The following is a 14,127-nucleotide window of genomic DNA, read 5'->3' on the forward strand; positions in this document are numbered from 1 at the left end:
CTCTAGGAAGGTCAGTATTTGTATTTGCTGATTTCCAACTCTGAACCTGTCAGAAAACGTGTAGTCAGGCACAGTCTGTGAGCAAAGGTACATAAGCCTTTCAGTGATAAGCGAGTGAGAAGTGGTTGCTGGTAGAAGTCAAAGAATAAACTGTGCACAGGGAGCCGGTGGAAGCCCTTACATAGGAAGGCAAGTGGTGAGGTCACTTGGTTGCAGACTGGATCACTGAGGCAAAGAGAAGTAGGCCAGTTTGTCCACGTCACACAGCCCATTAGCCGCAGATAAAGAAAACTGGTTTCCTGTCCTGCACGCCGGTCACTGGACCGACGGTTCCCAACCTGTCCCTTGGGCAAGGCTCACAGCCATTTCCTCCTCCTCCTCTTTACCTAGTAGCCCCCTGCCTCTCTCCTACTCGTGTTCCCAATTTCATAACGCTATCTATCACTCCTTAGACATCTGACAGCTCATGACAGTCCTTTCCTTCCCCTCCCTTGGACTTGCAGTGCCACCTTTCATGGAGCACCCTGCTTCCCCCTCCCAGCTCTGGCCACTGCTGCCTCCTGGCAGCATCAGCTCTTGCAGAGGGCCCAAGCTAACAAACCCACCAAGGTTTCTTATCAGGGGCTCCAAAGCACACCCTTTGCGCTGACCTGCTGTGTTACTGAGGTTCCTCTCACTATGGGGAACCAAGGGCACAATGACAACACACCACAGGCTACGCTTGCTGGGGCAAACCTCAGAAGAAACATAATTTTCAACAAACTGGAAATTTCACTCCCAAAATACATTCTGGAAACCTCACAGGTAAAGCAAACTTCCAGGATCATGATATGCTCCTTCCAGGATCTTCTCCTGAACCACCACCACCAAATTCTGGATGGAACTGGCAGAGAACTGGCACTCACACCTCCCTTGCTATCCTCCTCCCCAGGGCCAAGAAGCCAAATTGCACACAGCCTTCCTATTATTTAATTGGACAATCCTAGGATGTTGGGAAAAGCACTATTTACCACCTCTAGTAACTCTGCCTCAAGGGATAACGTCTCCAGTGGAAGAAATGAAGTTGGCTCTAATTTATAGCTGTCCCTCCTGGAACGTAAAATATCCCAGGAGTAACAGTGCTTAATAGCGAATCTGGGATGGTCACAAGGGAAATAAAACCCGAGGTCAAGCAGAAAGACACTGTAAACACAGCTGCTTCTATGGCTGTTTAGAGAGGCAGCATACAGGGTCGTATTGTGACTCCAAAGATGGCATGTAGCTCTTCTGAAGACCCTAAGCACATAGGAGTTGGTATTTTACTGGCTGCTGTTAAGGACTATTTGTATGAAAGTGGCACAATAAAGCAGAGGTGAGGTGCAGAGCTATGAAAGTACAATGAGGGCAATAGGACAGGTGAGAGGTGGACCTCTCCCTCCACAGGGCCTCTCACCACTGATTCAAGGAAAGGGAGGAAAGTTTCTCCACGCAGCAGGAGCCATGATCCACACGGAAAGAATCTGCTTCACTTCTAGAAAGAGCCACTTTGAAATACTTCACATTCCTGAGCGGTGCTGCTGGGTTTCTCAGTTGCTTATCCTGTTTGCTTACAAACTTGCAGCATTACACAGAAAAAGTTGGTAGGACTCTTTGGCTAAGACTGCAGATCATGCAAATGGCACGTGAGAGAGAATGGAAGGGGGAAACAGGGGCAAGAGGGCTCAGCATTTCTTTAAGATTTTATCCAAAGAAAGCCAGACCCGTTCTCCATGCTTTAGGACTTAGATTTATGACACAACAGCTTTGTTTCCCCAGAAACAAAACTTCCCCAGTGACTTATTTCCACCCAGCAACCCTGGCCACTATCATTAGACACTTCAGCACTTCAACAGCTGAAGAGCCTGCGGCCGTTTGAAAAGAGGGGACACACTGCATTGACCTTTCAGAGCTTCACATGCTGCCTGGGTGCTCTCTAAACCCATCTTCCTTGTCCTCTGTACTCCTTGTCCTAGTTTTTGCTTCAAGTTCTAGCCTTTTTTCTCCCTCTTTCACAGCAAACAACCAGGCACCCTCCTCCCCAGTCATCAGCCATACAGAAAATACAACCACTTACTCCAGCAAACTGCATTTTACCTTGTCCTCCAACTCCCAGGAGGCACTCTCTGGTCTCCAGGACCCTAAGTCTAAGAGAGAAAATAATTATTCTTTCTTGAGGGGGCCCAAAGCTTCTCAAAAGACTTTCTCAGGCAAGCTCCCTTGGCTCCCGCTTGCCATTTCACCTCTAATCAACCACCTTCCAGAAACACAACCATCCGAAGCGGAGATTCCTGCACTACCTTCTTCTCAGTTGTGCCAGACCAGAGAAGACCCAACATAGGACAAACAACCCATCTTCTTTTCAATTTGTGCGAAGAAACAACAAGCAGGTCAGCAAATTCTCTACTGTGTAATAAATTGTGCGTATGTCTATTGCTCTGCCATTTGTAATCTTTCTATGCTCAGAATCTCAGTCAGTTCTTCATTGAGAAGGTCTTTGTCCCAGACTAGGTCTTGGCTCAGCTGTGAAGCACAGAAAACGCACTGTCCTACAAAGGAAGGAATTACACTTCTCCAGGAGGCAGGAAGAAGGAGAAGGGTTTGAAAGACGTCAATGTAGATTTGAGTCAGAAATTGCAAATGACATCATGACATGACCTTCCGCTTCCTGCTAACCCACACATGTACATTAGGACAAACGGCATAACAACACTTCATAAATATAACACCTTTTATTAGGTAATCTCCAAGTTACTACACAAACATTAATTAAGGTTCTTAGCACCCCTGAGAGGTCGGCAGCTAAGTATTACATCCTTCTACAGAAAAGCGTCTGTCTCAAGGTCAGTCCATGGTGAGAGCAGGATTACAACTCCCATTCCCCTCTGACTACTAGGCTGTATTCCCTATGCTGGTCTAGCTTGCTCCAGCATTTCATCTGCCTCAACCGGATGAGCTGGTGGAGTTGCATCTCCAGCTTAGTGCCTGGGACCTGGATAAGAACATAGGAGTTGTAGCATTGTGCTCCCCGTGCAGATGGCTTATGCTCCAAGGTTATGGTTTCCAGCAGAAGGAACTCTTGCTGCACCAGGATCACACTCTGCTGCTTACAGCAGGTGCAGCTTCATCCTGCAGGTTGTTATGAGAAATTTTCATGGGCCAAGAGCCACAAGACACATTCAACGTACCTTGGAGACCTAAGGGACAAAAAAGCTCTTAGGGCAGGTATGATAACAATTCTGCTTCACTGCAGGATCGGTCTTGGGCATGCAATTGAATTCAGTGTGAGCAAGCAACATTGGTCTCAGAAACTCCTGGCGTTTTGCCTCCTCCCATATTCGGGGTACCTGACAGCCTGCATGAACAGTCAAGTCATGCTGCACATGATGTGGTCCCAGCACAGGAGGTGGGCTGTGTGATATTCACAGACTGGCCAAGGTATTTTTCACAAAGATTAAAGCAAATAGGTGTCCCCAGTCAATGATCTGGTCACCTTAAATGAACAAATGATTTGGACATTGCTGATGATTTATGCTTTTATGCAAAGGCAGTATTTTTATGACAGATATTCTGCCCTGCAGATTAATTAATTGCCTTGCAGAGGGGCACAGCCTTACAAGTGGCAAACTTGTCACTTCAGTCTGTTCAGTGCCAGTTGCTTCATTAAAACAAAACAAAACAAAAAAACCCAAAACACTGCCAGGAATGGTCTGTTGCTTTCTACAGTGTGCTGTGGCAGATGAATTACTGTTGAGCAGCCACATTCATACCACAAGTATCATATTCGTATCCTCCTACCCCTTCCCCTGGCTGCCAATGCAAGGCAGACTAGATTAGTTAATTACATCTTTCCTCCTTAATGATGGAATACTTGGAAAACTCTTATTGATCCTACAGAACATAATTCATGACCTAATTACAGTGATAAAACTGCAGGATTATCATCTTGCCAGCTATTAACTTCTAGCACTGATCCGAGTTAATTAGAAAAGAGATAGGTGATTTCTACGTTCTTGATTTGTAACGTAACAGCAAGATGAATGAGGAAGGCCATTGAAGGTATGCCAAGCAATTTCTAGCGCTCAATCTACTCTCAGCTCTCAATCTACTACCGATCCTGCCCAGGAAATACCAGACGCATTTAACACTTTAGCTTCATTTCTTCAGCCATTTGAGTCATTTGCTCAGTGCGACAACCGTGTTTGATACTGTCAGTTTTGCAGAGGTTCAAATGTGGAGCATGGACCTGCTTTTCTTTACCTGTCTTTTACAGAAATCAGGAGATTGATCTAAGTTCTTGTTTTGGACTAAGTCTTCAGTCACTCTAAGTCTGGACAGAAAACAAACAAACAAAATAAATCAAGAAGATCCCTGATTTCCAGAATTAAACTCACTCTCCCCTTAACTACAATGATGGGTTGTGGCTGAGCAAAGAAAGAAGAACCTCTTCCCTCACCAGACCTTCACCATCCTTCTCCTGAAAAGGATGCAGCCCCACCTAGGAAGCAAGCTTTGATTTCCTTCGTGGCTGCTCAGAGGACTGCCTGTTAGGGTCACGCAATAAATCTAGAAGATGAGAAACCAGGAGTTTTCTACCCTACTCAGGGCTCGTCTACACAGGAAGCTAGTCAGCAGCAAAATAGGATGTGCATTTATAGCACGTTACCTATGCTACATGAACTTCCTGCATGTGCGCTGTAATGCGCACAGTGTCTTAGTTCGGCTTCCTAACTGAAGTAAGCTCCCGTGCAGACGCAATCTTAGTGCTCATTAGAAATGCCCACACGACTTATGACATAGCTACTGTGATGCACGCTGTCTTCCCCACATAGGTAATCTGTTTGGTTTTAGTGTTATGACTGTTATCCTCAAGATGAGGGTGTAATTTCTTGGCTTTCTGCCACCCAGACAAGTCTTTAGCAGTTGAGACTATAAACTCTAAGACAATGGGCTGGTCAAGGAAAAACAGCTTTGAAGTTGGGCAAGAGTGACCAAACTGAGATTTCTAGTAATACCAGGAATTTAAGTTCCTACAGTCATTCGAATGTAGAAGAAAGTCCAACAGTGGGTAGAAGCTAGCAAGTATTAGGGGTTAGCGTGGTGCAGAGCAGACCTGATTTTCTCATGTTGCAGCATGAATTCAACAAACCACACCAATCTCTCACTTTGATGCAGATACTAAAGAAACCTCCCGTTGGTGAGAGTTAGACAGTTAATCCTGTGGGTACCACTGCTGTTGAGGTTGCTGCTGACTTGCCCTGAAGCAGGCTGTCAGTGCACACACACCATGCACAATTACTCGGCATAATAGGGCTATGAGGTAAGCATGAGTCCACATCAGCAAACCTGGTACATCTCTGATGTCAGGCACCAGGCCAAGTGCTCTTGATTTCACCCTGCCATCAAAAATGTGCAGCTATCCCCATGCAATCCAGCTTTGTCAAGCGCATGACCACTTTAAGGGAGATATTACACAAGAGGAGAAAGACTGATGCAGTCTCATAGTACAGCTGGCACTGGCAAAGCAGGAAAGCTCACCCCATGTAAGTGCACACTCTAGTTAATCATTCAGATCCTGGCTGACTTCAAGCTGGGAGAGATATCTGTTGTAGAAGACTCTTAGTACAAAAGAAACTCGAAGCTTGCAATAAAAGTTGATGGGAATTGAACAGTTTGCACATAAAGAATCTTCCATATCTTTAAAAGTATTAGATTCATGGGCAAACAAGGCTCAAAATATCTTTGTGAGATAATATCTCCCCTGTTATTTGTTACCACCCAGTTTAAATGGTGGAACAGAGTTCTCACACTGTTTGTTCCAGACCACGTAGAGCTCCACACTTCTGTCTCGCAACGCACTGCCAGTAATACACACTTGAAAGGGAAGCACAAGAGGTTCACAACATCTTTGAACACCATTAAGGTACTGTGTTTCCCAGAAGAGAAAGCAATGAGTAAGAAATGGAAAAAGAAAAGTTTACTTCTACTTTTGAAGTTGCTGAACTGGGAAGCACTTTGTTATGTGACTTTCTGAAGTATTTCCGTTGTTGCAGGGGGAGCCTATTCACAAATGCTGTGGGTGATCTGTTCCTAGCAAGAGAGATTTTGATGACCTATAACTCATCAGAAGGAGGTTTTCATATTCTGCAAGCTATTGTGTTGGACGGTCCATGACGAATCAGTTTCCTGCATTCATTTGTCTCAGTCTCTTCCATGACATCCTCTCTAAAATTTTACTGCTTTATTGCTTACAAACACCACCTCCCCACACAGCTCCTGCTGGGAAAGGCAGTTTACCATCTCTCTGAGGTTTTAATGAGAAACTTGTCAGCTGAGCATGCAGGAACTTACAGCACCTCCAATATCTTTGCGGAAAACGCGTCATCTTGTCAGGAAAAAAGCATGAAGAGGCCTCAGAGAATCATACAATTTTGCTGTTCAAAAAGAAATCTCTAATCAGGAAACTACCACTACATAAAGGCAATGTGCACTCAAATAATTGGATCAAAATTAGGTAAATATTACTAATTCCTCTGGTAAAGCATTAACTAACAGAAAAAAGAAAACCAGATGAGAGAATGAGATCTAAGAGGAGAGCAAGAAAAATAACCATTTTCCTTGAAGCAATTTGTCTAGCTTTTCTTTATTTTTTTAAAACAAGAAAACCAAGAAAACTCAGCTCCTGAGAGAAGTGGGTTGATAAGGTGGCCCTAGTATTTTACAAGCAAATGCATGGAACTGAATTCAACGAAACAGTGAGTGAGTAAGAAACTTAAGATACCATCTCTGAAGTAAATGTGCAATGGGCATAAAAAATTAGCCAGAGCTAGATTACACTACTGTCTTAAGGTTAAACATTACTCAAGGTTAAAATTATTCTTGAAATTATATTCTTGACCCAAGTCAGAGCTGCACAAAAACAATTAAAAAGCCACATGGTTATCAGAAGCCAACGTAAAGCACGGTCAGTCTAAATATGGCACGTGAGCCCAATGCGTTTCAGAGCTTTTTTGCTCGGCAGTGACATCTGTTGCTATCTGGACCATCACGTAAGTCTGACAAAAGTTCCACCCTTCCTAGCTATCCAGGAACTGTGCATCACAGTCTAGTGAGCTCACTGCCACATCAGCAGGATGATGGAGAATGTTTCCTAGAACCCAGAACAAAGGTACCTGTGTTAATAGTTACTAAGAAAAGTTTACTTCAAGGCAGGAGGAGCATGAGAACAGGAAAAAAACAAAAAACCAAAAAACCACGGATTAACTAAAATACTTGTTCTATGAGAAATTTTTTAAAGTGGAAATTATTTCCATTTTACTCAAAGCAAGGTCCCAAAGAGGTTACGTGGGACAACCTGTCTTCAGGCACAAAACCTGTTAACTAAGTTTCCAAGTAAGGCTCAACAGGCGAAAAGAAAGAAGATAAAACTCACGTGTGAGTAGAGCTATCTGCATGTATCAGAGATTCAGTTCTGACATTAAAAAAAAGGTGTTATTAACATTAAACTAATAATAATTCGTATTTTATGCAATTCATGTTTCCAAAAACATCCAGTGAAGACTGGCAGAATGTGATACCCATTTTATCCACAGGGAAGCGAGGGGAAAAGAAAACGTCCTGTCAGAGATCCCACCGTATCTGCTATGGGACCCCACAGTCTCGGAGCACAGACCATGTGGATTCAACCAGTACGCACCAGACATTTAAACATAGAGTATCACTGATGAAAAATACACTAGTTTTTGAGAATCACTTTTGAATCAAACAAGTACAGAGGAAAGCGCCTATTCAGGAGGAGAGGGGAAGCAAATCTCAGATAAGGACAAGAAATCAACAGCCTAAGGAGGAAGAGGGAAACCACAACTGACTGGTATTGACCTTCTAAGTATTCACACTACCTTACACCTGGTCACCAGAGAACTGAAAAGGGTCAGAAGCTTTTGATGTGATCTGTGATCACATGAAAAATATCCACTGTGCTCAACAGAGAAATCCAGTATGCAGCTAATAAAGGATCAAGCAGGTCTGGAACAGTTTTATCTAATAAAAGTATTTTAGAACCAAGTTTGCCTAGCGTACTTCAGTAAATTAAAAAGCCGAATGACTGAGAATTCGGTCTCAACCAAAAGGAATCCAAAAACCACTAGAGAACTAACTGACCTAGTGAAATTACAGGCATGTTTTTCCAAGATAACGGAGTAAAGCTGTAAAGAATCATATATGCACATACATTCAAACAAAGGAAAACATGAGTTTTACTTACATTTCAGTGGCTATGAATCCGGTGAGCTCAGACAGGAAGAGAAACAGTATGAAGAGACAGCAGCAGACAGAGACTGGAAAAGAGGCAAGGCGAGGAAAAGGTTAGTTTCATATCTTTAACAAAGACATAAACTGTTTGCACACAGGCATATTATTCCCCCTATGGATATGCCACCCAGACACACTTGAGAACTAACACTCTTTAGAGACAATGACCCAGATGAGGCCATCAGAGCAGTGACTTCAATGGCATGGCAATACCCAACATCCTGCTGGGTATCTTAATTCTTGGGCTACCTTTTCCATCATGATTTCCATTTCCCCATGGCTCCTGTGTTCTCCATCTCCAGCACACAATGTTGGCCTGCCAGCTCTCCCACCTTCTTGACAATATGATTTCTTTGGAGCCCTTGCTTGAAATGTAATTCCATTACTGCTAAAACCTCCAGAAAGGAAAAAGAATCAACATCTCCTTGCTTCAAAAGCATACAGTCAGCTACGCAGTGTTTTGTGGATTAGGAGGCATTTTGGTTCTTTGTCAAGTTCTAAGGCTATATGTAAGCCTGCGCTACCCACTAGGTAGAGCTGGTACAGCAGAGACACGGCGATAATAGGCTAGCCTAGCCAATGCCCGATACTTCTCTGATTTCTCCATTTGCCCATATACTGACTCTTCAGAGAGGGAAAATTCCCAGTGAAGTACCTGGACAATAAGTCCCATGTCTTTTCTAAGAATGCCAACCTAGAGTTAAAAGGAGGGAACCCAAAGTAACTGGCGTATTACTGGTTACTCTTCATGAGGGAGCTATCCAGAACATTGTACAGTGACATTCACGCAGCAGTGACACAGTCATTGACCCACACAGGAGGGGCTGGAAGGAAGGACAGCTGTAAATCCTATGGAGCAGGGATGATTGTAGTAGACAAGGACGTGCCAACTCAAGGAGACAGGGCTGCAATATGTATCCGTATTAAATAAAATACCCGAGTTCACCATGAATCACTATACAAAAGAGTAAACCAGGAAATGGCATGCTATTCCAGGGCTGTGACAACAGGAGTACAATCTGGCTCACCTCTCAATCCCAGCAGAGTTACAATGACCAAGCACTCTTTGGAAATGACCATTTACCATAGCCACTAATTAGGATTGAGAAATACATAAGAAAAACCCTGTTCCTCAACTTTATTCCACATGACATATACAGCCTGAATATCCATTCCTTCGGGAAGCTCAAGCAATAACTGGCTGGGGAGCAATTTTATCATACCATTGAGCCTGTCCAAACTCCCTTGGTAGAGAATGTGAGAGGCAAGGGAAGGAAAGAAAAGAGGAGGTACTTAAGGCAAATACTGAGATAGACCCTTGAGTGACCTAAAGCCTTGTGCCTCATTCTTCAGATTAGTCAGTTTATAGTTCTGAGGAAAGAGAAATGCATTGCTTCCCCTTCCTCATCAGAGTCATTTCAAGGGTGGCTTAATTTACCGACCCTCTGAAAAGTGCAAGGGATTAAAAGAAATGCTAAAAAAATCCATTAGCTAGGATGAAGAAAGAGACAAAAGGGGAAAACAAAGTCAAAGACCAGTAGGAAAATGGGAAGGAAGAGGGGATATTCATTTCTAAAAAGAAGCCTCAGATGGTCACACAGTTGCTTCCAAGTCTTGGCTGTCAAGACACAGAAGAACAACACTGCTGTAACCCAGCTAAGCCACTGCCATGGTGCACCATACAGCATGGGGGAGGAGAAAGGTCTACTTAAAGCACAGAAGCAAATTCTTATGAGAACATATACACCTACATAACAGCACAAAAAAAGCAACCTAGGCACAAGACTAGTTGATCCAGTGTTTCTTACTGTAAATCACTGAACAGCAGAGACACAAGATCTCTGATCTTTGGCAGTATGCAGGGGAGAGCATTTGACAAAGAGACAACCCTTTCTTCTTTAATTGCTTCCCATATTCTCCTCTGCTTGTTATCATCCTGTAAAGGCTTTCCACAGCATCAGCTAGACCTCTCTGCTCTCCAGCACTTCTATGCAAGCCTGCTACTACTAACTGTAAGTTTTCTCCCAGAGCTTTCTGTTTTCCATTTTTTTACTTTTCTTCTCTGCCATTTCTATCATCAAATTATCTTCTCCTTTTCCAGTATACAAAGTATTTGCTCCCTCAAATCCATCTTCCAATCCAGCTCTTGCAGTGAAGGCTTGTGACAATACTTACCAAATACAGTACAGTAGAATTCCACTAACCTATATCTAAAAAATCCTGTAAGAATGCCCTGAAACACCTGGCAGGGATTGACCTTCAAAGCTCCTCAATGCTGTCTTCAAACTGCATAGTTAGTTTTCAACCTGGAAAAGAGATTACTGAGGGTGGACATGAGGGGTATATAAAACCATGAGCAGCCTGAAGGAGATGAATGCTGAACAACCACTTACTGTCTCTTCCAGTATGGGAATGGGAGGGAAGGGGGAGGTTAAAAACAAGAGGAGGTTCTCCTTTACACAACACCTAACTAAGTTCTGAAAATTCTTGACTATGGATGTTGGGGATGCTTAAAAAGAGGTCTGTAAGATTTCAAAAAGGAATCAGACATGTCCTGAAGAATAAATCCACTGAGGGCTACTAAACACAAAGGAACCACCTCTAGCTCAAGAAGTTCAGAACTGCCAACTGACCGAAGCCTGGCGACGTGTTTAACCTGTCCTCATGCTCTTTCTCAGGCATCTGCCGCTGACCACTCCTGGCAAGAGGGTACTAGGCTACATGGACATTTGCATTGACCTAGCTAGCATGGCCGCTCTTGTGTTAAACTCTTCTTGTACACACATATTTTCAGGATGGGGGATGTCTTTGGCATGAGACTTATGTGAAAGTCTTATGCGTTAATCTGTCTCTTGAGCCAACATTTTTTTCAGAGACAGAATGCGAGCTCCTCTCCTTCACATGAAGCTGCAGGCATATACAATGTTCCCAGCATAAGAATTTACGCATGCAGTGCTTCAGCTACTTATTTCATAGTGAAGGCCTTTACTTGCTTCCATGCAAATGTGCAATTCCTGCCACCCACATTTGACAACTGTATTATATTTGGGAAAGTAGATTAAAGGCTAGGATCAGACAGAATAAAACAATTCATGCATAAAGCTTAGCTTAACTGCAAGAGCACTGTGATGTTCCCACAGAGCTTGAAGGACCATCTAAGACAGGTTTCTTAAAACTCCAATATGATAACATGACCAATATATCAAAGGTTGCTGGTGTTACACACTGGAATACACTGCTGTTGGCTAATCAGTAATCCCAAAAGAATGGGAAATTCTCCCAAGCTTTCTTTTCCTACACTAGGTTTGACAACCTAACCTTTTTGTACATATCCCTTCTGATACATAGCCCATCTATGTACATTCCTGACTCTTCCTCCCCACCCCACAAGAAATGAAAGAAACGCAAAGTGTTTAACACATCATACAGACTGAGAATGTGGATCCATGTCTATATTAAGGCATAAAATTAATAGTATTTATTGTTCAATGGAGCAAACTGCTACGAAGTGCAAGGAATGGGTCTTGTTACAGATGCCATGTGAATCATAACTTTGATATTTCCTGATGTGTATTTAAAACTTCAGCCTCCAAACAGCATAGAGTATTTCTGGCTAACATCACCATGTGTGCATACAACATGTGCATGCAAACTATGCATCCACACTGACTGCTAAATAGCAGGATTGCTACAGCAGCTGTCTGAGTTGCAGGCCCCTCTCTCAAGAAGTCAGACTGCTCCTGTCCAGCCAGATGCCAACTGTCAGCCAGCCAGGGCATGTGCTGCTGCTGCCTACATACCCAAACATGGCCAAGTTGTCACCACATTAGTCAAGTCTGTTAGAATGGCCATGTGCTGGCATCACAAACACACTCCACAGGGGTGGGAAGGCCTGCAAAGACTGGCACAAGCATCTGGTGGAAGAGGGACAACAACGGCATGACCAGCTGAGTGGCACAGGGATTGCAATGCTGCCTGAAAGAAGGGATTTTTATTGAGAAAAAGGAATAAGTAACTTCTGCACCCTTTTCAGAGAAGTCCACAGCAGTGGGTATGTTGTTCTATACAAACCTCACTCCAGTAAACTGCAGTAGACTGTTCTTGGTTCCTTCATTCCTACTAATTTTTGATAGCCGGAAGGGTTGCTACACAGATTTGAAATATCCTGTATGCCGCGTTCACTGCAACTTTTGAAATTACAAAACCATACATAACAGAAAGACTCAATAACCCTCCAGTTGGCTTCTGAACTTGTCTGTGTTTGAGATCGCCTGCTCTTCTCCACCAAAACACCCTAACGCTTAATTCTGCCTGAGCTGCTTCTTTCTTAGAGGAGTTGGCCATTTTAGTCCTGGTGGTCAGAAGCAGAGCTGGTACCTTCCATCTCTTTTCTTCTGTAAACTGATCTATTCCTTCTTCCCTAATAAACCTCAAACTTTTTTAAAAAAGGCCTTTTTACCATCCAAAAACAACTGTAGGAATCCTGCAGTAAATCCATTCCTATTCCAGAAAGCCTTCAGCACCAGAAGTGATACTGAACTAAAGTTTCAGCAGAAATCATGTGGTGATTTTAGCTGACTAAATTAATAGTCAGCTACTACGGGCTATTTTATATCTGCTCTGTAAACCTTGGAAGATTTAAAGAAAGCCAAAATACAGTAGCAGCCATAGTTGTTTCACATATTTACTAGACCCTAAAAGATTTTTTATGAGGCAGAACCTTCCCTTACCCGCAAGCCCCTAATGTTATTACAAGCTGACTTCCCTAAAGCATTTATCATGAAATCACACAATCTTCCCAGGCTTCAAACTGGCATGGCAATGGGCTGGTCTCATTCATGGCCTCCTACAACACGCAAGATTACTGGCTTTCAAATTACAAGTCACAGGCTTGGTCAGACAGAAAGCCCATTAGGAAAGCTGCACACAAGATCCTCACATGCAAAGCCACCAGCTTGTTGGCTGACTGTGTGGTTCAAAAGCTTATATCAGCCCGTCTGAAAACACTCTGACAAAAAGAAGGAGAACCAGTTAGAGAAGAAAATCAAAGCCTGAGAAGCTGCAAATAACAATAGAGAGAAATAAGTCAGCTAATAATTTTAAGTAAGAGTCACAGCCTTCAAGCCTTCCCACAACAGACTTATCACTTGAGCTGTTTACTGCAGATCAGAAAGCCTAACACTGAATGGTCTTTGATGGTTTTTTTGTTTCTAAAACATACTCTTTTGCAGGTGATTCATAACAAGACAAATTCTCAAAGGGAGCCCAGTTATAGTGTGGGAACTCCTAGTTTCCAAAACAGAAGGGAAGGCAGGATCACTAACAAGTTCAGAGTGTTCTTTCAAAACACTAAATCTCATACGCCTCTAAATTAGCAGTTTTATTCAAGCCCTTTGTTCACAGTTTCAGCAAACCTAAAAGGGAGTCAACATACAAGTAATTCAGCGGTCAGGAGAACACGGAGGACAAGGACTCTCTGAAAGTAAATATTTAGAGTAATGTGCTATCTTCACAGAAGCACAGAATAGTTGAGGCTGGCAAGGACCTCTGGAGATCATCCCATCCAACTCCCCTGTTCAAAGCAGGGTCAGCTAAAGCACGTTGCTCAGGGCCGGGTCTAGTTGTTTTGAGTATCTCCGAGGATGGAGACTCCACACCACCCTGGACAACCTGTTCCAGTCTTCGACCATCCTCACGGTAAGGAATGAAGAGTTTCTTTAGCTCACCAAGGGCTTTCCTTTGTGTCCATTGATTCACTGCTACTGATTCCATTCTATTTGATGCCTGCTGTCACCAAGTGAT

At 43.2% G+C, this 14,127-nt stretch overlaps 1 protein-coding gene across 1 annotated transcript in view; it reads right to left on the bottom strand.

The window, feature by feature from the left end:
- ERGIC1 (endoplasmic reticulum-golgi intermediate compartment (ERGIC) 1) overlaps positions 1–14,127 on the bottom strand; it is a 72,269-nt gene that overhangs the window by 22,659 nt on the left and 35,483 nt on the right. The window contains exon 3 of the mRNA XM_009318553.1: positions 8,279–8,351. Coding sequence (XP_009316828.1) covers positions 8,279–8,351 — 73 coding nt within the window. The remainder of the gene's footprint in view (positions 1–8,278; positions 8,352–14,127) is intronic.

The sequence above is a fragment of the Pygoscelis adeliae genome, unplaced genomic scaffold (assembly GCF_000699105.1).
Source record: "Pygoscelis adeliae isolate BGI_AS28 unplaced genomic scaffold, ASM69910v1 Scaffold42, whole genome shotgun sequence".
Classification (NCBI taxonomy): Eukaryota; Metazoa; Chordata; class Aves; order Sphenisciformes; family Spheniscidae; genus Pygoscelis; species Pygoscelis adeliae.